The following is a 25,584-nucleotide window of genomic DNA, read 5'->3' on the forward strand; positions in this document are numbered from 1 at the left end:
ATGTCTCCTACCGCCAACCCACACCATCTACCAAAGATGAAGTCAGATTTTACAGAAGAAGGATATAGGTGACAAACAGGGAGTCGAGGAGGAAAAACAGATGGGAGAATGTGGTTCAGTCTGAGATCATCAAATCTCTAGGAGGATTTTCAGTGACAACTTCGGACAGCTGCAATCTTAAGGCTCCCTATGTGGCATATTTTATTCAGAATGACTAGAAAAAAAAATGAAATGACTTCAGTATTTCAAGAAACTATGACAAGAATGGCAGGGAACCACATGGTCCTCTCTGCACCTTCCACACTCCCCTGAGCGCTGGATGAAGCCGGTGTTGCTCAGAATTCAGGATTGCTCCTCTGTGGGGCACCACGAGGGATGGGTAGAGGGCGATAAGAGCTGCTTTCACTGTAATCCTCTGGTACTATTTGATTTGTTAACTATTTATTAACCACATTTTAATCATGCATGGTTTACGATAAGGTAAGAACTTTTAAAAAATGTTTAAAAAATATAGATAATAAAATGGGCTTGACCTGGCCCCCCATCCTGTTTCCTGTAGAAGTCAGAGGTATAAACCCTGCCTTGGGGATGCCTGGACCTCCTGACCCAACCCTGCCAGCATTGCCGGGCCTCCCAGACGCTGACCACAGATCTGTGTCTGCTCCAAGAAGCTGTCCTCGCCCAGAAATCTGTCTTGCCACCCTGCTTGTAAGAGCTGGGTCATCTCCAGGACACCCGCCCGCCCCCGCCAGGCTTTCTTGACTCACAAGGACCCAGAACTGATGACCACAGAGTGACTGGGCTGGACCTCCCAAGAGGAGCCTGGCAGCCTCCTCTGCTCCCCGTCAGCTGGTGGGTGGAGGGCCCATGCTCAGATGTGGGGTCCACCCCAGACATCCTAAACACACTGGACCGCGAGCTGGCAGGGAGGGAACATGGCCAAGACCTGCTGCTTCGGGGGTGCTGGGTGAGCACACTCCCCGTGATGGACGCAGACAGCTCCACGGCTCGGGGTTCCTGTGAGCAGGTGGGCCGAGGCCCAGACACCCCCTCCACCTGCACTGTCCCAGTTAACAGGCCAGGTGGTTAGTGGAGGATCCCTACCACCCACCTGCATACACCCCTCAGCTGGGGGCAGTCAGGCTCCAAGGCTCAGAGCCAGGGGGCTGGTGAGTGACCAGCTGGTACTTTCCAGAACAGCTGCTCTGTAACGAGGTGACGTCCTTTTGCTCTCGTTGGTGGACGGCCACTTTCCTGAGCCCCCAGGTGACTTCTCCCTCGCTCTAGTCCTAGCACCATCGCCGCCCTGCTTTGGGGCTCTCCCCTGTGTCACTCTAATTTTGTGTGTATGCTGCTCAAATTTATTGTATTTTTTAATTTTTTTGGGGGTGGGGGGCCACACTGCACGGCATGTGGGATCTAGTTCCCCGACCAGGAATGGAACCCAGGCCCCCTGCAGTGGAAGCACGGAGTCTTAACCACTGGACTGCCAGGGAAGTCACTCAAGTTTATTTATTGTTACCTACGTGACAAGATTTCTTCTTACCTATATGACATGTTGGTTGTTTAATAAGACATACTGCGAAACAGCATGAAGATGGTCCCATATTTGTTTCTTAAAAAGGTGAGTGAACCCAGTTCCTTCTATATGCATAGAAGAGTTAAAAGAGCATTTGGAAGATCATCTTTGGGTTTGTTGGATTGAGAGTATTTTTAATATTATCTTTTTGGCTTTATTCCTTCTGATTTTTCACTGTTAAATATTTTCACTATTCCCCCCATCCCTGAGGCTCCCTCGCAGCTCTGGGTTACTCACACCTTTTTAATGCCGTACTCGAAGGCCTGTCTGGCCAGTCGGCCGGGCCCGTCCACCGTCTTCCCGTCGTCATCCGGCCCCCAGCTCGCGCTGTAAATGTCGATGTAGTTGGGTCTGATGCCCAGGGACTTGGCCTCCACCACGTCGGTCACGTCTCCGTCCAGCATGCGGATGCCTGGAAGCACAGGCCCATGACAGTCGCATGGAAGGTGGGTGGGTGGGAGGTTCCGTGCGGATGTTGGTCCCACACGGCCACTGGTCCCCGTGTGGACCGTGGTCCCCGCACAGCTGTCCGGGGTGCTGGGCACAGCATCCAGGCCCCATCTTAGCTGGGACACCAAGCTATTGGAAAGTCCTGCTCTTAGAACCTCGAAACCGTACTCAAACACAATGTCAGAGACATTCATGGCAAAACAGGAGTGAGATTAGGCCCGGGTGACATCAAAAACTCAACAAGAGTACTCACAGCCACATGGGTGCTGACCAAGGAAGGGGCTGAGGTCATCAGAGAACCAGCTCCTTTTAGCTGGACAGCCTTAAAAGGGAGCAGCAGAGATAGACTTCAACATCGTCCGCTTTACCTGCCAGCTCTCCATCTATTTCCCTTCCCCTCATCCCTGCCTACCATGGACTGAACGCTTGTGTCCCTCCAGATTCACATGCTGGAGCCTTAACCCCCGATGTGAGGGCATCTGGACGTGGGACTTTAGGAGGTAACTAGGTTTAGGTGAGGTCAGGAGGGTGGCCCCAGGGCAGGATTAGCACCCTTCGCTGGCTTCCTGTCCCCTCCACCGCGTGAGGACACGGATGGTGGCCATCTGCCAGCCACCACGTGGGCCTCACAGGGAACCAGTGGGCCGGCACCTTGATCTTGGACTTCTAGCCTCCAGAACTGTGGGACGTAACTGTCTGTGATTTGGGCCTCCCGGTCTATGACCGCCTGAGTGATTCAGAACCTCAGGTGCCTGGCAGTAGGACAGCGTGGGGATGCCACCATTGTTCAGACATGGAGATGGCGGCACAGGACAAGTGGGGGTAGACACCTTGTCACCCCCTCACCCACCGGAGGGACATGGGGCAGGCCACGGGGGAAGCCCTGCTTTGACCACCAGTCATGACCAGCTAGTGACTGCAAGAGCTACCTTGTCTCACTAAGCTTCTGTTTTCTATAAACTGTGATGATGAAAATTATTGTATCTATAGAGGTGCCATAAACACTAAAAAAAAATGGTTCATATAAAGTGCCTGGAGTGCGGTAAGTACCCAGTGTGTGTCAACAGCTAGTCTGACCCCATCTGTAAAAACGGGGATGGTGAAAGCTACCTCTGGGGGTTGTTAATAACTACTTTTTACCTTTATTTTTAAAACATTTACTATTTGACATGTATGAAGGATTGCCTGGCACAAACGTGTTAGTTATAAAGCCTAATAAAATAACAGACACACATGAACATCCATCTAGGGAAACTATGAACTTGAGCCACTGTGGCCTCAACCCAGGCCCTGCCCCTCACAGAGGAAACTGCTCAGAATTTTGGACTAGCCTTTCCATTGCCTTTAAAAACAGGTGTTTTAATACAACAGTATGCATAATACACTGCTTAGTTTTGCTTGTACTGGGAATTCATCCTTTCTTGGTTATGTATGTTGTAAACATCTTCTCCCAGTTGATGCCTTATCTTCTCACTTGTTATGGTGTCTTTTGATAAACAGGTTAATTTCAAGAGAGTGGGAGCCAATTTCCCTTTGAAGATCAAGGGGGTTATAACGAGGGCCAAACCTTTTCTGGGGTTGTGGGCATCTGTCGTGGGGTGGGGCCACTTCTGCCGCATCAGCTCATAGCACTTTTTCCTTTCTCAGATTTCTGGGTGGACGAGGAGACTCAGAGTAGCCCCAAGTACCATCCTTCCCAGTCGCTAGTCTGTGTGCCCAGGGCCTTGGTCTCTCTGGCTGCGCCAGAGACACTGGGCCCAGAGGGTCTTGGAGCCACGAACCCCAAGGAGGGGCCATAACCAGTACAGGACGCTGGCGGGGCCCCAGGCAAAATAAAGAGCCGCTCACAGCTGGGGGAAGAGAGCAGGGGTCAGACAGTCCTGGGGTGGAATCTCATCTCGGCTGCGTGTGACCTTGGCCCAGGGTCTCAAACTGTCCGAGCCCTTGTTTTCCACAAAACTTACCTGCCAGGGTAGTCGGGAGGATTAAATATTTGTTAAGGCCCTGGGGCCCTGTGCTTTTTGAGAAATGGCAGCTGCTTTCTTTATGCCCTTCTGTTTGGCAATGGATTTTCCAGGGCAAGAGACCCCACTGGTTCCAGTGTAGCCACAATCAATTCTGATGTCCTAGGGGTGACATTTAACCTGCTATCCTAGGGCTTCTCCATGCCAGTGGTAGGTGCTGGGATGCCTCTTTTTGAACAAGAACAAGATGCCAGATGACATCTAAAATAAGTAAAAACGTAAGACCAGAATGCTTTCCCAACACTGCTCACAATGCTCCTCATCTTGGAGGAAGAGTGACTGACGAGTGAGAGAGAAAGCACAATGTACTTAGATTTTAATGAAGCATCTATTTTCCCCAACACTGACAAGTTGCCAACAAGGAAAAGGTAAATATTTTCAGTGGAAACCTGTTGTTCCAATATTAGCTTTAAATGTGAATGGCTCTCTGGAAACGCAAAACTGAAGAAAACAGTCATTTCTCCAATGAAAAAATAAAGACCCATTTCCCACAAACTGTCAGGTACAAAAATAATGTGGACAAATCATGTGGATGGCAGACCCACTCATGGTTGTTAGTGTGCTCACGACTCAGCAGTGGACTGGGTTCAGGGCTCCCACGGTAGGATGAGCAGGCCTGAGCCGTCCACTCCAAGGGCCAGTCTGTGGCACCAGGTGGGAGGAGTGTGAGGGGGCGGAGGACGGGACTTTGCAGGGCCCAACAGGTTTGCGTTTGGGTGGACAACTCCTAGTGCTGCCAGGGCTCAGCCCCCCAGGGAAGAATCACACAGCTTGCCTCGCAGGAAACAATAAACTTTCCATAAACTGGCCTGCACCCAACGATAGTTTCAAGGCCCCAGGAGAACCTGATGAAAGCAATGATTTTACAAGACTCTTGATGAAGTTAAAGAAACCAGCCGAACTTCTCTGGTGGCGCAGTGGTTAAGAATCCGCCTGCCAATGCAGGGGACACGGGTTCGAGCCCTGGTCTGGGAAGATCCCACATGCCGCGGAGCAACTAAGCCCATGCCCCACAACCACTGAGCCTGCGCTCTAGAGCCCGCGAGGCACAACTACTGAGCCCGTGTGCCACAACTACTGAAGCCCACGCGCCTCGAGCCTGTGTTCCACAACAAGGGAAGCCACCGCAATGAGAAGCCACACACCACAACGAAGAGTAGCCCCTGCTCGCTGTAACTCGAGAACGCCTGCATGCAGCAACGAAGACCCAACGCAGACAAAAATAAATACAAATAAGTAAATAAATTAATTAAAAAAAAAAAAACCAAAACACTTTTTTTTTCACAGTGACCCGTCCTTCCTCCCTTTTCCTGCCTCTAATTTATGGTGGGACTTTGCAAACCACAGGCTTGTATAAGGCAAGGCAAACCCGTGGACATGCAGACGCCCATGTGAAGCAGCCCGAGACACAGCATTTCCCCTGAAAATGTCCTGAAGAAGTTCCATGTTCAAAGGCAATGGATTTGTCTTCTATGTCTGTCTCTTTCTGTTTTGTAAATAAGTTTATTCGTATTTTTTTTTTAGATTCTGCATATAGGCGACATCATATGATATTTGTCTTTTCCCAAAGGGGAAAAGGGTGGGGGATAAATTAGGAGTTTGGGATTAACATACACACACTACTAAATATAAAATAGATAACTAACAAGGACCTACTGTGTAGCACAGGGAACTCTACTCAATACTCTGTAATGACCTATATGGGAAAAGAATCTGAAAAAGAATATTTATATATAAAGTATATATAAAACTGAAGCACTGTGCTGGACAGCTGAAACTAACACAACAATGTAAATCAACTGTACTTCGATATAAAATAAATAAATAAACAATTTTACAAAAGTAAACAGGAAGATCAGAGGGTGCTGGATTTGGAGACGGGGTCTTTAAAGGGGTAATTAAGCTGAAATGAGGTCACATGGGTGGGCACCCATCCAACATGACAGGTGTCCTTTTAAGAAGAGGAAATTCTGGGCTTCCCTGGTGGCGCAGTGGTTGAGAATCTGCCTGCTAATGCAGGGGACACGGGTTCGAGCCCTGGTCTGGGAAGATCCCACGTACCGTGGAGCAACTAGGCCCGTGAGCCACAACTATTGAGCCTGCGCTTCTAGAGCCTGTGCTCCGCAACAAGAGATGCCGCGATAGTGAGAGGCCTGCGCACCGCGATGAAGAGTGGCCCCCGCTTGCCACAACTAGAGAAAGCCCTCGCACAGAAACGAAGACCCAACACAGCCAAAAGTAAAGTAAAATAAATAAATAAATAAAAGAAATGCATTAAAAAAAAAAAAAAAAGAAGAGGAAATTCTTACACAGACAACAGACTAAGGGATGATCACGAGAAGACACAGCGAAAAGCAGCCCTGTGTGCTGGTCTAAGGAGAGGCCTCGGAAGAAACCAGATCTTCTGACACCTTGATCTTGGACTCACAGCGTCCATAACCAAGAGAAAATACATTTCTGTTGGTAAGCCCCAAAAAAGGTAACAGGAAGAACACACACACACACACACACAAGAAGTCAGCTATCAGCCAGTTATTAATGTTTGCAGGAAGGCAGGGGAGTGGGACATGGGGCCCACTTTTGTTTATTTAGAAGTAATGTTATTTTGCCTTCAGCAAACGAATGGCAATGCTAGAGCAACAGCGGCAAGTAAAATGAGATTGTAGCTTCCTGAGTGTGACAAATAGGCCTCCCCAACAAATTCTGCTCATTAATTCTGAGTTTATTTTCATAAATCCACAAAGAATTGGTTTTTGGTTTTTTTTTTCTCCCCCCACTAAAACTACAGTACATTCTGTTCTACCAACAGCCATTCTGGGCCAAGTGAGGTTGCAACAGTTGTTTAGAAATGCTAAAAACCTAAAAGGTTCCTGTTAACTCTCATTATGGCCTAAGACAAACAGGGCTCTCAGATCTCTAAATACACCCACACGTGACAGCCTCCTCCTAGGACCCGGGGGTTGGGGGGGGCCATGGTCAGCCGGGTTGTGAGCCACATCTGCACTTGCCATTGTCACACGAAGTGCCTGGAGACCCGCGGCTGACGGCCAAGCCAAGTTTCCCCTGGCCTCCTGCTAGGTTGCCAATTTCCCTCTGTAGTGGAAACACAGCTAGAGCCAGCGGTGCCCCAGTGAACTCACGGGCCTGTCCTGCCACGGAGCCCTGGGCCCCTCCTAGGTAGGTCTTGAACCAGGTCTCTTATTTTCTGTATTCTGATGCTTTGACATCTTGGGGCCTTGCTGACCCTGCAGGGACCGACACCCCCATGCCCCAGGGCTGGCCAGTTCCTGGAGATGGTCCAGAACTCCCCCAGGAGCACATCTTTCCTATGCAAACCAACCAATCCAGAGCTCACCTCCCCAAGCACCTCCCTTTATGGGGCTTTTATACTTGGGGTTACTCTCCACCTGCCCTAATCACCCCAGGGCCAGGTACCATACAACCAGGGGCAGCTCCTAAGCCCTGAGCCCTGAAATGATTCAAACTAGCCCATCCTAAGCCTGCTCACCCCACCTCACCCATTCTCTCCTGCAGAAACCACAATAAAGGCTGAAGCCCACAGGTCCCCTCGCTCCCCTCTGCCTCCTGACCGAGCCTGGTGCTTTTCCACGTGTCCTCCACGCCAGGCATAACCCATCCTCTTCGGAACTGTGAGTAACAGACTCTGTTCAGTGGCCATTGTCTCCTGATCTGTGGGCCCTGTCATACCTAAATAGTAATGAAATCTCTATTTTAAAACAAGTCACTCTTTTATAATCAGGTTCTGTTGATTTTTCAGAGAACTATAAAAAAGTGGAAGAACCTCAGCAATGCTCTAGAGATTTGAAACCCAGACTGACTTTCGTGGTCTCTCCACCAGGGAGCACAGGCCAGAGAACAAGGCGATCCAGTGAAAGCTGGCAGCTTGGGACAGGGGACAGAAGAGCATGATGGGGACCCGAGTATCCATCCTGCAAGTGGGGACACAAGGAGCCCTAGCGGATGTGCACCTGTGACAAGGACGTGAGCACATGCCCTGAGCTGGCCTTTGACAGAGACCAGAACACGGTGGCGATAAGACAGTCACACCACCCAGAACAGAGGCCACCGGCTTGTCACGTAGGCTTGGACGTGCTCCCTGGGCTCTCCCCGGCCTTTCTCACACCCCCCCAGAAGCAGAGCTGCTTCCCACTCAGTGTCTGTGAGGACAACCTCAGGAAGCCCAACACGCAGCCTAGAACCGGCTCACCTGTCCTTGGGGCGGGGGGCTGCAGGGCAGCGTGGCGGGGGCATGGCCACCAGGGGGACACAGGGTGCAGGAGCTGTGGCCAACGCTTGTCCATCTCCTCTTTCCCAAGGCTCCTCTTAGCCTTGGGGTACCAGACCCAGCAGGCGGGGAGTCTTTGATGAGAATGTGGGGCTGTAGCTGCCCACAGTCACTAAATTCCCCAAAACCTCCCAAGGCATTTAGAATCCTCCTGCAGTGGAAAATGCACTTGGAGCCTTTGAAAATTAAACTGTAGCTTAAACTGTCCTCTTAAAACACTCATAAGCCTAAACTGCTTAATGCAAACGCTAATGAGACTGAATTCTGTGAGTGTGAATTAACATAATTAACTAATTTATGGACAAGGATTAATTTAGCTGTTATGTACTTAACAGTCTCATGTTTGCGAAAAGAAAGGCATGATTCAGTTCCCCAGTCAAAACAGAGAACAAAAACACCAACAGGAATTTGCCTGCTGCTGTTTCATTTTTCCTTCCCAGAAACAGAGTCAACAGACTGAAAAGATGCACGTCCTTCATGCAGCCTGAGCAGAGAGTTTTTCAGTTTCAGGGCATCTGCCAGGCCCGGGAGGGGTTCCTGGCAGCCGCCCACGGCCCTGCTCCCTAGCAGCCTTGGGATCTGGGGTGCTTCTCCGAGCTGGACGCAGGACAGGTTGTGCTCCAGGTGACACCGTTCTGACCCAGGGAAGTGTCTGAATCTTGTTAAGCATCAGTTCAGGGGAGCAACTCCCCAAAAGACTGATGCCCTTTAGAGTTAAAGGGGTGAGGGCTTCACTGCCTGCCTTGCAGGTTCCCTGACAGAGCAAGTTCTGCTCAGGCCGGGGTGGGGTGGACAGCTGGCTGCCCAGAAAGCCTGTCTCACAGGGTGCTGGGAGGGGCCATGAAGCCAGGAGGACGTGATGCAGCGGCTGGGCTCACACCCAGGGGCCTCTCAAGGCACTGGCAGGGAGGGCCCCGTCTATGGAGCTCACCTGGCAGGTGAGATGATGGAGATGATGATAATGGTGATGATGATGATGATGATGATGATGATGATGATGAGCTGAAGGCTGGTAGGTGCAGGCAAGTCTGAGCCCACCCACCACCAATGCTGACCAGAAGCAGATGGGGAAAGAGGGAAGGAGCATTACAGGGAGCAAGAAGGGGAAAATCAAACATAAAATAAAAATTAAAAAAAAAAAAAGAAAAAAGGTTAACAGAGTGAGAGAGTAAAGAGAGGTTAAGTGAGGAGAGAGGACGGGGTGAGGCCCGCCATCCTTTCCCTCCACCTTCCACGTTGCCCCATTATCGGAGGAAGGACAGAGCACACAGCTTAGTCCATTTGAGGCTGAGAGAGAGTGAGCAAGGCTGAAATATCTTTGGAAGGAATGTGGATGCAAACAAGGGAAAGAATACACGTGCACACCATGGACCCTTCCTTCCTGCTTCTGTTCCTGTTCACAGGGTCTGGTGGCAGCTGTCCTCATCCGGCCACCACTGTGTCCAGCATCAGAGACCCGCAGCCACAAAGGGACAACCCAGGCTTCAGGTCAGCAGGCCTGAGTTCACATCCCGGCTCTGCCTCAGCAGCTGTGTGGACCTGGACATGGCAGGCAACTTCTCTGGTTGTCACTTTCCCCGGGTGTAAAGTGGCCATGATAATATCCAACTTGCAGAATCATTCTGAGGATGAGATGCACAGACGAGTATACATGTCTGGTGAAGCATCTGGTAACTAATAGCAACCAGTGATAGCACTTAGCACCATCACAATAAAAATACTAAGGAGCTCGGACCACAAAGGAAAACCGAGCCCTCGGTCCACCTCTACTCAGGGCCCGAATCCCTAGAAATAACAGGAAACGGAGAAGAAAACGAATAAAACTGTAACAGCCCTGGAAACAAGACTGGCAGATGATATGTCCAAGGAACTGAGGGAAGACAGTAAGCAGATGAGATGAGGCTGCAGGAGGAAGCGGGGCTTGGGCGAGGAGGCTGCTGCCAAGGGGAAAGCAGTGCCAGAGGAGCAAGGCAGGGGCGCCCAGGCTGGGTGTGGGCGGCAGCAGGATTCATTCAGAGGCCGAGAGGCAGGACAGAGCCCAGGGATGGGGAGGCCACCACCACCCTGCCAGACTTGAACATCTTCTCTCAACACTCGATAGAACAGCCAGACAGAAAATTAGAAAGGATGAGGAAGAACTTAACACCATCAACCAACAGGTTCTCATAAACATTTTTAGAACATTCTACTCAACAACAGAATACATATTATTCTCAAGGGCCCACAGAACATATTCCAAGATAGATTAGACCCTGACCTCAATGAATTTAAGAGAACTGAACTACAGAATGTGTTCTGCAACCACAATGGAATCCAACTAGTAACTGACGTGGGATGGAAAATAGAAAAATCTCCAAGCAGCTGGAAACAAAAACAACACACTTTTAAAAAATCCACAGGTCCAAGAGGAAGTCTCAAGGGAAAAACGAAACAAAACATTGAACTGAATGAAAAGGAAAATACAACATACCAAAATCTGTGAGACATGGCTACACTATTGCTAAGAGGGAGATTTATGGCACCATTGTTTACATCAGAAAAGAAGAAAAGTCTCAAATCAATAACCCAAGCACCCACTTCAAGATCCTAGAAAAAGAAGAGCTAAATAAGCCCAAAGCAAGAGGAAGGAAGGAAATAATAAAGAGCAGAAAACAGTGAAATTGAAAACAGAAAAACACTAGAGAAAATAAGTGTAACAAAGAGCTAATTTTGTGAAAAGATCAATAAAACTGATAAACTTGCAGTTAAGAATAACTAAGCAAAAAAAAAAAAGAAGACACAAATTACCAATATCAGGAAAGAAGCAAAGAATATACCCACAGATGCTACCAACACCAAAAGTGTAATAAGGGAATATTACAAACAACTCTACACAAATAAACTTGATAAATTAGATGAAATGGACCACTTCCTCAGAACACACAAACTACTACAACTCACCCCAATATGAAAAGGATAATTTGAACAACCCTATAACTTTCTAAGAAATTTAGTTTGTAATTTTTAAAAAATCTCCCTGCCAAAGAGATATGGTTTCACTGGAAGATTTTACTAATAGTTTAAAGAATTAACACACCAACTCAACACAATCACTTCCAGAACATAAAAGAGGAGGGAACACTTCCCAATGCATTTACTGAAGCTAGGATTATCCTGATAGTACAAAGACAGTCCAAAAAGAAAAAAGAGCAAGAGAGAGAAAGAAAAAGAAAATTACAGACCAAGAATCCTCATGAACACAGACACAAAAATCCTTAACAAAATATTAGCAAACAGGTTTCAGTAATATATATATAAAAAAGGAAACACCATAACCAAGTGGGGCTTGGTCAGATTCAGTACTGGATCAAAATTCAGAAATCAACCAATATAACCTACCATATTAACAATTTAAAGGAAAAAAATCACATAATCGTGTCACTCAACGAGGAAAAAGCAGTGACAAAATTCAATACCCATTCATTTAAAAAAGAAAAAAAACTCTCAAACTATGACTAGAAGGGAACATCACCAACTTGCTAAAGAGTATTTACAAAAAAATCCTACAAGTAACATTATACTTAATGGTGCAAGTCTGAATGCTTTCCCCTAAAGTCAGGAACAAGGCAAAGATGTCTGCCCTAGGTTGGAAGTTCTAGCCATGGCAACAAAACAAGAAAAGGAAATAAAAGGCATAAGGATCAAAAAGAAGAAATAAAACTGCCCTTATTTGTAGATGACATTATCAAGTATAATATCTTAAAGAATCTACTCCTAGAACTAATAAGCAAGTTCAGAAAGGTTGCAGGATATAAGATTAACATGCAAAAGCAGTTATATTTCTGTATGTTAACAATGAACACGTGAACATCAAAATTAAAAATACAATGCCTGGGACTTCCCTGGTGGCGCAGTGGTTAAGAATCCGCCTGCCAATGCAGGGGACACAGGTTCGACCCCTGGTCTGGGAATATACCACACGCTGTGGAGCAACTAAGCCCATGTGCCACAACTACCGAGCCTGCATTCTAGAGCCCGAGAGCCACAACTACTGAGTCCGTGTGCCTAGGGCCCGTGTTCCGCAATGAAGAGTAGCCCCCGCTTTGCGGCAACTAGAGAAAGCCTGCGTGCAGCAACGAAGAAAGAAATACAATGCTTTTTATCATTGCTTATATAAAATGAAATACTTAGGTATAAAACTAACCAAACATGTATAGGACTTGACCAGTGAAAGCTTCATAGTGCTGATGAAAGAAATCAAAGAAGATCTAAAAAATGAAGAGAGATATTGTGTTTGTGAAGACTGAACATAGTAAAGATGTTAATTCTCCCAATTGATGTACAGGTCTAACACAATCCCTACCAAAACCCCAGCAAGATATTTTTCGTAGATATTGACAAGATAATGATAAAACTTGTATGGAAAGGCAAAAGAACTAGAAATGTTCATATAAGTTTGAAAAAGAAAACTAAAGTGGGAGCAATCAGTCTACGCCATTTCACAACTTTTTGTAGCTATAATAATCAAGACTCTGCTGCACTGGGAGAGGGACAGACACATAGATCAATGGAACAGACAGAGAGCTCGGAAATAAACACACAAATATGCCCAAATGACTCTTGACAAAAGTGCAAAGCAACTCAGTGGAAGAAAGACAGGCATTTCAACACATGGTGCTGGAGTAACTGGATGACCATAGGCAAACAAAAAAAACAAACAAAAAAACCCCTTGACCTAAGTCTGATACCTTATACAACATTAACTCAAATTGGATCTCTCAAAATGAAACTCAGAATATAAAACTTTTATAAAACTATAAAGCTTTTAGGAAAAAAACCAAACCGAGAATATCTTTAGAATTTAAGATAAGGCAAAGAGTTCTAAGATTGATACCAAAAAACATGACCCTAAAAGGAAAAGTTAATAAATTGGATTTTATCAAAATTTTGAAATTTTCCTCTGGAAAATACCCAGTTAAAGAGGATGAAAAGACATTACAAAATGGGAGAAAATATTCACAAACAACATAATCATCAAAGCACAAGTAGCTAGAATATATAAAGATCTCTCAACTCTCAATAGTTAAAAATTAGAAAATGAGAAAAAGATATGAAGAGACATTTCACTGGAGAGGATAGATGGATGGCAAATGAGCAAATAAAAAGATACCCCACATCATTAGCCTTAGAGAAATGCATATTAATGAGATATTACGATATACCTATCACAATGTCTAATACAAAAAAACAGTGACAATACCAAACATTGGCAAGTATGTAGAGAAACTGAATCATTCATACATTGTTAGATGTCAAATGGTAGAACTTCTCTGAAAAACAATTTCTCAGTTTCTTAAAAAAAATAAACATGTACTATTATACAACCCGGCAACTGCATTCCTGGATGTTTATCCCCAAAAAATGAAGACAATGCTCACACAAAAACCTATACAACAATGTTTTTAGGTGCTTTACCTGTAATATCCAAAAACTAGAAACAACCCAGATGTCCTCTAATGGGTGAACGGTTAGACAAACTGTGTCACACCCATACCATGGAATACTACTTATCAATAAACTACAGGGCTTCCCTGGTGGCGCAGTGGTTGAGAGTCCGCCTGCCAATGCAGGGGACACAGGTTCATGCCCCGGTCCGAGAAGATCCCACATGCCACGGAATGGCTGGGCCCATGAGCCATGGCTGCTGAGCCTGTGCATCTGGAGCCTGTGCTCCGCAATGGGAGAGGCCACAACAGTGAGAGGCCCACGTACCGCAAAAAATAAATAAATAAATAAATAAAAATAAATAAACTACAGATATACACAACAACCTGGATGAATCTTCAAAGAACCATGCTGAGTGAGAAGCACCAATCCCAAAGGTTACATGGTATATGGTTCCTTTTTTTTTTTTTTTTTCCCACTTGTTAGCTTATGTCTCTCTGGACGTAATTCCTGGCACGTAGGTCCCAGCTCTCTGGAACCTTCAGTGGCCATCCTTTCCTCGTTTCTCCCCTGGGCAAGAGAACCACATAGGTAGATACATCCACCCATCTCCCGCATCTGTAGATGCCTCCTGCCTCTTGTGCTATTTGGCCAAACTCTGATGCTCCCCCAGTACCTTCATCTCCGGGTCTGTCCCAGTGGAGCCTTCCTCCCTGGGGTAGTAGTGCAGGGGATTGGGCCACAGGTCTTCGCTGATGATCTCAGCAATCCTGTTAGACCCAGGGGAGTTGTGGTCAGACAACCAGTTGAGGAAGTTAAGGCTGGTGGTGTCCTGCCTGCGACTGGGGGCTCCCATTTCATAATCCCAGAACCCCTGGACTGGAGTGTAACGAGACGCCCTATATCCAGCGATGCTAAGGTGTTACTCCTTAATGATCACATTGTTCCAGAAGGAGGGGCTGTTCCAAAAGAAAAACATCAACTTGCAGCGGTGCCTGAGATGGCCCAGCTCCTGCACCTCCAAATGGGTCATGTAGCTAAGCATGTCTTCATCTTGGTCACTGATTATGGCCAACATCTGGGGGTGGTTCATAAGGGCTCTGGCCCAGAAGCCAGGGATGCCCTGGAGGATGGCCCTTCTGTGATCCAAGTGAGGCTTCCGCCTTTGACCGATCTTGTGCTTGAGCTGAGTGTAGGCCCTGCTGGCTTGGGCATTCAGAGTGCTCAGCTCTAACTGCAGGGCCTCCAGCGGGGGCCAGGCAGTCGTGGGTCCCGGCCCCGGCATTTCCAGGCCCTGCTCCTGGGGCTTCTCCTCCCGCTCCTCCGTCACCGCCTCTACCACTTGTATGATGTCCTCCTTGCAGCCGTGCCTTGCTGCAAGACCTCTACCCTGAAGATGGTGGCCCTCCTTGGTGGGGGGCGATAGGTGGGAATCGCGGGGGAACCGCACCTGGGGAACCGCGGGCCCCTGTTTCTGAGGACCCCCTCCCACACCTAGGATGACCCAGGGTCCCTGGGCAGCGCCACCTTCCCCAGGCCGGCCTCACTCGCCATGTGGCCCTGGCCCTGAGCTGGGGCAGCTATGAAGGAGCCAGAGGTGGAAGCACAGCATGTGGCCCGCAGAGCAGACCCAACGACTAGAGTCACCCTGCGATGCGGACTTGGGGGCGGGGGGGGGCCGACTGGGGTGGGGGTAGGGAACGCATCTCCATTTTTTTTCAAGTTTTATTGAGCTTTATTACAAATCAATTAGACAATAATAATCACAAAACTAAGGTCAGAAATTAAAGATAAAAAATTATTCTGACCGCATAAAAATAAAATTTTTAACGTCAATATTAAATAACAATTATTAACAAACTGGAGAAAAAAATATTTGAACATAAAAAAGTTAATAATATTTCTACTGATTTAAAAATCAATATATGCTAGCCAGACATTGATTACAACCTCTAGCTAAAAGTGAGTAAGATAGCTGGGGAGGAAGAATCTTGAATTTCATTTCTTCACATGTTTAAAAATAAAAGAAAAAGAGATTTTTCAGTCAATTCTTTTGGACTCAATAATTTTGGATTTTTGTTTAAATTTTAATCTCTCTAATTCCTTCTCAGGAAGTATGATGGGGGAAAGTTTACATTTAACTCTCTGGCATCTATAACGCTTATATTAATGGAGCATCTTTATGTATACATTGTAATTGGCATATTTCTATTTATCAATACCATGATTTAATCCTACCACAGAGTATTTAACAAACTCTGTTGGCCAATGTGGTTGGATACTCTGTAACAGGAAACAGAGTGATTTCTTAATGCTGGTCCTTAGAGTTAATTTACTTTTCCAAGAGGAAGACATTCCCAGAACATTCCTGTTCCCAAATTATGGTTCCGTTTTACATAATTTTGGAAAGGAGAAAATTATGGAAATGGAGGACAGAAGAGTGGTTGCCAGAGGTTAAGGAAGGGATTGGGGCAAGAGTGGTTGTGGCAATAAAGAGGCACCATGAAGGACCCTTTTGTGACCCTGTTCTGTATCTTGACTGTATCGGCGTCAGTATCCTGGTTGTGATGCTGTTGCTGTAGTTTCAACAAGAGATCACCATGGTGGAAAACTGGGTAAAGGAGACACTGGATCTCCGTTTACCGTTTCTTACAATTGCATGTGAATCTATAATTATTTCAAATACACATTTAATTGAAAACATCAACTAGAAATCCTAGAAGGTAAATTCTTTTCAAAACGTAAAAACTGCAAAGACAGGGTGTGTCAGAGAGCTGGTCAACTAAGCTTAGGGATTCTCCCAATACCCAAGACAAAAGGTCAAAGGGATAGAAAGTCTGAAGAGGCCAACTTCTAGTATCTGTCTAATAAGAGTTCTAGGAGGATGGAATGAGGAAAAATAAAGCAAAAGAGTCAAATAAATAACAGAAGAATTTCCTGAAGCCAAGCACAGAAGTCTTTGAATTTCAATCTCAAATCTAAACAATGGTGACCAAAGAAACTGGCCCACCTTTACAGTTAAGCTCACATAATTGTTGGAGTATAATGAAAAACGGTTAAAAACTCACTGAGGGATAGGCAGGAAAAGGAAAACAAATTCACATCAACACACACAGGTCGAATCCCAGAACAAGAAAAGAGAAAAGAATCCTGAAAGGGTCTGGAAGAAGAAGAAAGTTATCTGAAAAGGAACAACAATTAATATTGGCACCAGATGCCTCATCAGAAACACTGCAGGCCAAAAAACCAGGGGACAAGGTTTCTGAAATTCTCAGTGAAAGTTATTTTGAACTTAAAATCTAAATTCAGCCTAATTTGTTGGAAGAAAATAAAGACTTCAAGAACTCAGAAAGTTTACTACCTAGATAGCCATCCATATATATAGCAAGCACTCAAAAATATCTTTCAAAAGAATGTATGACTTAGTAGAGAAAAAGATCTTGTAAACTAAAAACTTAGCATAAAAGAAAGAAGATTAAAGAAAAAAAGGTGACCAAAGAGGGACTTCCCTGGTGGCACAGTGGCTAAGAATCTGCCTGCGAATGCAGGGGACACAGGTTCGAGCCCTGGTCCAGGAAGATCCCACATGCCGCAGAGCAACTAAGCCTGTGCACCACAACTACTGAGCTCACATGCCACAACTACTGAAGCCCACATGCCTAGAGCCCGTGCTCCGCGACAAGAGAAGCCACCACAACGAGAAGCCTGCACACTGCAATGAAGAATAGCCCCTGCTCGCCGGAGCTAGAGAAAGCCCGCACACAGCAACAAAGACCAAATGCAGCCAAAAATAAACAAATTGAAAAAACGAAAACATAAAACTCTTAGATGGTATTAAAAAAAAAAAATGAAGCCAGATACATGCTGATTGCAAAACTAAGGTTAAAAACAGAGGGATGAAAAACATATGAAGAAAGTGATGATAACAATTTAACAGAGGCTCCCCTGGTGGCACACTGGTTGAGAGTCCGCCTGCCGATGCAGGGGACACAGGTTCGTGCCCCGGTCCGGGAAGATCCCACATGCCGCACAGCGGCTGGGCCCGTGAGCCATGGCCGCTGAGCCTGCGCGTCCGGAGCCTGTGCTCCGCAATGGGAGAGGCCACAACAGTGAGAGGCCCACGTACAGCAAAAAAAAAAAAATAATAATAATAATTTAACAGGTGTGGTGATATTAATATCATCCAAAGAATGATTAAAGGCAAAAAGAGAATAACACAAAGAGGGGATTTTTATATTGATTAAAGAAAGGCTCATTACATCAATATGAGATGATGACTTTTGTACGTTTTATAACTATGAAATGCATACAACCAAAAATTGAGAGAAATCGACAAATCCACAATCGATATGGAGACTAACATCCCTTCTCAGAAACAGATCAGGTACACAAAACACAAGATGCCCAAACACCTGAATGAGCTTCATGAAGCCACAGGTGACAAAGGCGGCCCCTACAGGCACCAGGCAGGCAGGATGAATGGCTGATGCGTACAGGTGAGGGGGATGGGTAAACCATCCTTTGAAGGTGCAGCCACTGTGCAGCCCCAGCTAAGTGTCGCCATGAAGGAATGAGGGTCCAGCAGAGCCAGAGCTTCTGATTTTTTTTCAAGAGAAACCCCAAATCCCTATTTTCTACATAAAATCTCCATTTGTGTTTCCTCAAGTTAAAAAAAAAACAAAAAAAACTTGTGTGGGTCATACAAAACATATCTGCAGGCCAAGGCACCTGTGGGCTCCTGGTGGCACCCTCTGATCTAATTTATATAGACTTTTGTACTCAATAAGCACAGAATAAAACTACTCCTCAAATACTCATTGGAATGTTGACAAAAACTGAACATGTACTGAACCACGTAAAGAATTTTTTAACAAATTCAGAAAAGCAGAAATTATACAGAGCACAGTCTCTGATCCCAATAAAGTTAAAAATCAGCAACAAAAGGAGCACCAAAAAAGTCTATGCAGTTGGAAAAAAACTTAAATCCCTTATAACTTTCGGTTATAGAGAAAAAAAAATCAAAGCTGAAATAAAAAATTATTCAGAAATGAATACCAATGAGAGCACTGTATAATCAAGCCAGAGATAGGTAATGAGAGGAAAAAAAATGTTTATTACTCATTAAAGCACATCAAAGCCGGAAAATAAAGAACAAAACATTCTATTCAAAGGAGTTAGGGAAAAAATAATAACAATTTAAAAGCTGGAGGAATTAATAAACAAACAAAAATAGAAATTAATGAGTTAGAAAATAAAAGAACTCAATCAAAAAATAAAAATCGGTCTGAGCTGTGGGAGGGAGATGAGGTGGTTTCCAGGGGTTGAGAGGGTGGAGCTGGGACTCAGGCTGAAGTTGTGTTGGCTGGCGACCCTGTAGTTCCCGGGCTGAAATCTGAAACTGGCCCCATTCAGGGAGGGCAAGGAGAGCGCAAAGGAAGAGGCAGATTGCTCTGGACTGCCAGGAGTTGTGACGGCTCCAAAACGGCTGTGCATTCCACTGCCTCCGCCTGCTCTCCAGAGGGACAGGGCAAAAAGCCGAGCTCTTCAGGGAGGAATCAGGGGGACCAATTAAACACCTGGAAGCCAGAGGGGGCAGCAGGGGATGCTCAGTGAGGTATGGAGACTAGCAGAGGAGAAGGAAGGAGCTGGTTCAAAATGCTGGCATAGGAAGATCCTGAACTCATCTCCTCTCGTGGACACACAAAAATCTACAGCAACATATGGAAATATTTCTTCTGAACAGAACCTGAGAAGTAGCTACAGCTTCTCCACAACAAAGGATAAAAGGGCCACATCAAGGTGGGTAGGAGAGGCAGGGACATGGTCTCACCAAACCCACCCCACCCCCCACTGCCAGCATGGAGACCCACAGTCTGGAGGGATCTCACAAATACATAACTTCTCCCTGAGGAGCCAGAGGGTTGTTGTCCCGTGTCAGGTGCCCCAACCTTGGGGATCTGCCATAGAGAGATAAGCCCCCCAAATGTCTGGCTTTGAAAACCAACAGGGTTTTTTTACTTTTTGGCTGTGCCGCAGCATGCAGGATCTTAGTTCCTTGACCAGGGATTGAACCCGTGCCCCCTGCAGTGGAAGTGCAAAGTCCTATTTGCAAAGCAGAAATAGAGACAGAGATATAGAGAACAAACTTATGGATACCAAGGGGGAAGGGAGGGATGGGATGAATTGGGAGATTGGGAGTGACATATATACACTATTATGTATAAAATAGATAACTAATGAGAATCCACTGTATAGCACAGGGAACTCTACTCAGTGCTCTGTGGTGACCTGAATGGGAAGGAAATCTAAAAAAGAGGGGATATATATATATATATATATATATATAAAACTGATTCACTTTGCTGTACAGCGGAAACTAACACAACATTGTAAAGCAACTATACTCCAATAAAAATTTAAAAATAAAAAATAATAATTAATAAAAAAGAAGGAAATGGGAAGGGGAGCAAGAAGCATTCCCTACCATAAAGACTCCACTTAAAGGGAATAAAAACCAGTGGGTAATTAACAGTATCTTGAAAATTGATAAACAGTTCCCATCCACCCACACACAACTTGCAGTCAATAAAAATGTTTCATTTTGGGGAAAGTGAAAAAAAAATAATTAAGGGGGTTAGTTTTAGCCATTAAGGAGTTTGGGGGTGAGGTGATTCACTTTTGCACCTGAAAATACATTTTCAATAAAACTGAAGACTAAATATCTTTATTTAAAAAAAAAAAAAAGAAAGAAAGAAAACCAATGGGGCTTATGTCCAGGAGACCATAGGGCTGTAGGGAATGGAGATTCTGCCCTTAAAGGGCTCCCATGCAGACTCACTCGCCCCAGGACCCAGCACAAAAGCAGAAGCTTGAAAAGAGCCTTGACTTTATGTGAAAAAGATTCATTTGAAAATCCTAAAACATCTGCCAAAGGAGCAAAAGCCTGTTGGGAGTCTCTTCAGGGAATGAGGCTGGCAGGTGCCATTTCTGCCCTCTGCCCTCTGACTCTAACCTGTTAGCACCTGTCCTCCCTGCCCCCCCTGCACTGCTGCTGTAGCCCCATCAGAGGCAGCAGGCAAGTGCCGCAGCCCCCCACAGTCCCCCAAAGCCAGTGGGTGCATGCAGCCCACAGATGGGATGCCCTTGTGTGCCAGGCTCTGGTGGCCAGAGAGGATTGTGTTTCTGGGGCTAACAGGTCTGAAACAATCAAAGAGGTAGTTTAAGAGACAACCAAGAATGAGGGCAAGTTTAAACAATAAAGTTCATCACCTACACAGGGCCACCCTATCAAGACTGGGAGAGAGAGCTGTTTCTCCTAACAAAGAGATGCAAACACAGAGAGTCAAGCAAAATGAAGAAACAGAGGAATTAGCTCCACATGAAAGAACAAGATAAAAATCTCAGGAAAAAACCTTAATGAAACAGAGATAAGTAATTTACCCAATTAGAAGTTCAAAATAATGGTCATAAAAATGCTCAACAAACTTGGGAGAAGAATGGATGAACACAGTGAGAATTTCGACAGACAGAAAATATAAGAAGGTACCAGGCAGAAGTCACAAAGCTGAAGAACACAATAACTTAACTGAAAAATACATTGGAGGAGTTCAACAGCAGACTAGATGAGGCAAAGAAAGGATCGTGAGCAGAAGACAGGGCAGTGGAACTCACCCAAACAGAGAAGCAAAAAAAGAATTTTTTAAAAAAAGTGAAGATAGCTTAAGCGACCTATGGGACAACATCAAACACAATAACATTCGAATTATAGGGAATGCAGAAAATGAAAAGAGAGAGAAAGGGGACGAAAATTTATTTGAAGAAATAATGTCTGAAAACTCCCTTACCCTGGGGAGGAAGCAGACATCCAGATCCAGGAATCTCAGAGAGTTCCAAACAAGATGAACCCAAAGACACCCACACCGAGACACATTATAATTAAAATGTCAAAAGCTAAAGACAGAATCTTAAAAACAGCAAGAGAAAACTAATTTGTTATATACAAGGGAACCCCCATGAGACTATCAGCAGATTTCTCAGCAGAGCCTTTGCAGGCCAGAAGGGAGTGACATGACATATTCAAAGTGCTAGGAAAAAAAAAAACTTCCAACCAAGAATACTCTACTGGGCAAGGTTATCATTCAACATTGAAGGAGAGATAAAGAGTTCTCCATACAAGCAAAAGCTAAAGGAGTTAATCACCACTAAACTGGCCCTACAAGAAATGTTAAAGGGACTTCTTTAAGCTGAAAAGAAATGGAACTAATTGGTTACAAGAAAATAACTGAAAGTGAAAGTCTCACTGGTAAGGTAAATAAGGTAAATATACAGAAAAGGAAGTGGGTTAATCACTTATAAAGCTAGTATAAAGATGACATGGCGGGCTTCCCTGGTGGTGCAGTGGTTGAGAGTCTGCCTGCCGATGCAGGGGACGCGGGTTTGTGCCCCGGTCCGGGAAGATCCCACGTGCCGCGAAGCAGCTGGGCCCGTGAGCCATGGCTGCTGCGCCTGCGCGTCCGGAGCCTGTGCTCCGCAACGGGAGAGGCCACAACAGTGAGAGGCCCGCATACCACAAAAAAAAAAAAAAAAAAAAAAGATGACATGGCAATAGTAGTAAAAATAACTGTAATAATTAGTTAAGGGATAGACAAAATAACAAGATGTAAAAAGTGACATCAAAAACATAGAATGTGGTGGGGGGTAGTGAAAATGTGGTTTTAGAATGCACCCAAATTTAACTTACTATCAACATAAAATAGATTGTTGTATATATAGGCTGTTGTATGTGAGTCCCATGGTACCCACAAAGCAAAAACCTACAGTAGATACACAAAAGATAATAAGAAAGGAATCTAAGCATAACAATACAGAAAGTAATCAAAACACAGGGAAGAAAGCAAGATAACAAGAAAGAAACAGAAAAATTACAAAACAGTCAGAAAACAATTAACAAAATGGCAGTAAGTATTGATACATTCCTATCAATAATTACTTTAAATGTAAATGGACTAAATTCTCCAATGTTTATCCATAGTTGAATGGATCAACAATAATAACAACAAGACTCAACTATATGCTGCCTACAAGAGACTCACTTCAGATGTAAAGACAAATATAGACTGAAAGTGAAGGGGTGGAAAAAGGTTTTTCATAAAAAGGGAAACCAAAAGAAAGCTGGGGAAGCTATACTGATATCAGACAAAATAGACTTTAAAACAAAGTCTGTAATAAAAGACAAAGATGGGCATTAAATAATGATAAAGGAGTCAACCCAATAATAAGATATAACATTTATAAATATTTATGTATCCAACATAGGAACACCTAAATATATAAAGCAAATATTAACAGACCTAAAGGGAGAAATTGACAGCAATACAATAACAGTAGGGAGCTGTAATACCCCACTTACATCAATGGATAGATCATCCAGACAGAAAATTAATAAGGAAACATCAGACTTAAATGATGTTTAAAAGATGGACCTAATAAATACAGAACATTCCATCCCAAAACAGCAGAATATATAATCTTCTCAAGTGCACATGGAGCATTCCCCAGGACAGATCATATGTTAGGCCACAAAACAAATCTAAATAAATTTAAGAAGACTGAAATCATATCAAGTAATGGTATGAAACCAGAACTCAATTACAAGAAGAAAACTGGAAAAATCACAAGTATGTAGAAATTAAACAACATGCTACTGAACAACCAATGGATCAATGAAGAAATAAAAGGAGAAATTTCAAAAATACCATGAAACAAATGAAAATAAAAATACAACATACCAAAATCTATAGGATACAGCATAGACAGTTCTAAGAAAGAAGTTTATAGCAATTCAGGCCTACCTCAAGAAACAAGAAAAATTTCTAATAAGCAATCTAACTATAAAGACTAAAGAAACTAACAAAATAAGAAATGAAGCCCAAAGTTAGTAGAAGGGGAGAAATAATAAGGACCAGAGTGGAAATAAATAGAGCCTAAAAAGACAATAGAAAAGATCAATAAAACTGGTTCCTTGAAAACATAAACAAAATTGACAGACCTTTAGCTAGACTAAGAAAAGAGAGGGCTTAAATAAACTCATAAATGAAAGAGGAGGCATTACAACTGATATCAAAGAAATACAAAAGATCATGAGACTACTATGAACAATTATACATGAACAAATGTACAAATGGATAAATTCCTAGAAACATACACTCTTCTAAGACTGAATCATGAAGCAATAGAAAACTCGAATAGACCAATTACTAGTAGGGAGATTGAATCAGTAATCAAAAAACTCCCAATAAACGAAAGCCCAGAACCAGATGGCTTCACTGGTTAATTCTACCAAACATTTGAAGAAGATTTAATACTTACTCTTCTCAAACTCTTCCAAAAAAATTAAAAAGGAGGGAATGCTTCCAAACTCATGTTATGAGGCTAGCACCACCCTAATACCAAAACCAGACAAGGAAATAAAAAAAAGAAAATTACACAGGCCAACATCCCTGATAAACATAGATGTAAAACTCCTCAACAAAATATTAGTAAATCAAATTCAGTAATACACTAAAAGGATCACACATCATGATCAAGTGGGATTTATTCCAGGGATACAAGGATGGCTCAACATCTGCAACTCAATCAAAATGATACACAACATGAAGATAAAAATCATATGACCATCTCAATGGATGCAGAAAAAACATTTGACAAAATTCAACATCCATTTATGATAAAAACTCTCAACCAAGTGGATACAGAGGGAACATGCCTCAACATAATAAAGGCCATATATGACAGGCCCACAGCTAACCACACTCAACAGTGAAAAGCTGAAAGCTTTTCCCTTAAGATCAGGAATAAGACAAGGATGCCCACTCTGGCCACTTTTGCTCAAAATAGTAGTGGAAGTCCTAGCCAGAGTGATTGGCAGGAAATAGAAATAAAAGGCATATAAATTTGAAAGGAAGAAGTAAAACTATCACTATTTCTGGATGATATGATTTTATATATAGAAAACCCTAAACACTCCACAAAATAAAAAATTATTAGAACTAATAAATTCAGTAAAGTTTCAGGATACAAAATTAATATACAAAAATCTGTTGCATTTTATACACTAACAACAAGCTATCAGAAGAGAAATCAAGAATTAATACCATTTACAATTGCATCAAAAAGAATAACACATCTAGGAATAAATTTAACCAAGGAGGTGAAAGACCTGTACACTGAAAACTATAAGACACTGAAGAAAGAAATTGAAGATGACACAAATAGACAGAAAGATATTTCATGTTCATGGATTGGAATGATTAATACTGTAAAAATGTCCATATTACTCAAAGCAATCTACAGTTCCAATGCAATCCCTATCAAAATTCCAATGAAATTTTTCACAGAACTGGAACAATTCTAAAATCTGTATGAAACCATAAAAGCCAAAGCAATCGTAACAAAGAAGAATAAAGCTGGAGGCATCATGCTCCCAGATTTGAAACTATATTACAAAGCTATAGTAATCAATATAGTACGGTATTGCCATAAAAACAGAAACATACATCAGTGGAGCAGAATAGAGAGCCCAGAAATAAATCCAATCATATATGGTCAATTTACAACAAAGGAGGCAAGAATATACAACGGGGAAAGGACAATCTCTTCAATAAATGGTATTGGGAAAACTGGACAGCCATATGCAGAAGAACAAAACTGGACAAATATCTTACACCATACACAAAATTAACTCAAAATGGATTAAAAACATGAATGTAAAGACCTGAAACCATAAAACTCCAAGAAGAAGA

The 25,584-nt window shown here is 43.9% G+C and overlaps 1 protein-coding gene across 11 annotated transcripts in view; it reads right to left on the reverse strand.

Annotated features, from left to right (window-relative positions):
- The window catches only part of PCSK6 (proprotein convertase subtilisin/kexin type 6), a 213,189-nt gene that overhangs the window by 83,863 nt on the left and 103,742 nt on the right, over nt 1-25,584 (reverse strand). For all 11 annotated transcript variants that reach the window (XM_055087867.1, XM_055087866.1, XM_055087865.1 and 8 more), the window contains one exon: nt 1,819-1,991. In XM_055087867.1, coding sequence (XP_054943842.1) covers nt 1,819-1,991 — 173 coding nt within the window. The remainder of the gene's footprint in view (nt 1-1,818; nt 1,992-25,584) is intronic.

The sequence above is a fragment of the Physeter macrocephalus genome, chromosome 11, assembly GCF_002837175.3.
Source record: "Physeter macrocephalus isolate SW-GA chromosome 11, ASM283717v5, whole genome shotgun sequence".
In the NCBI taxonomy this organism is placed as follows: Eukaryota; Metazoa; Chordata; class Mammalia; order Artiodactyla; family Physeteridae; genus Physeter; species Physeter macrocephalus.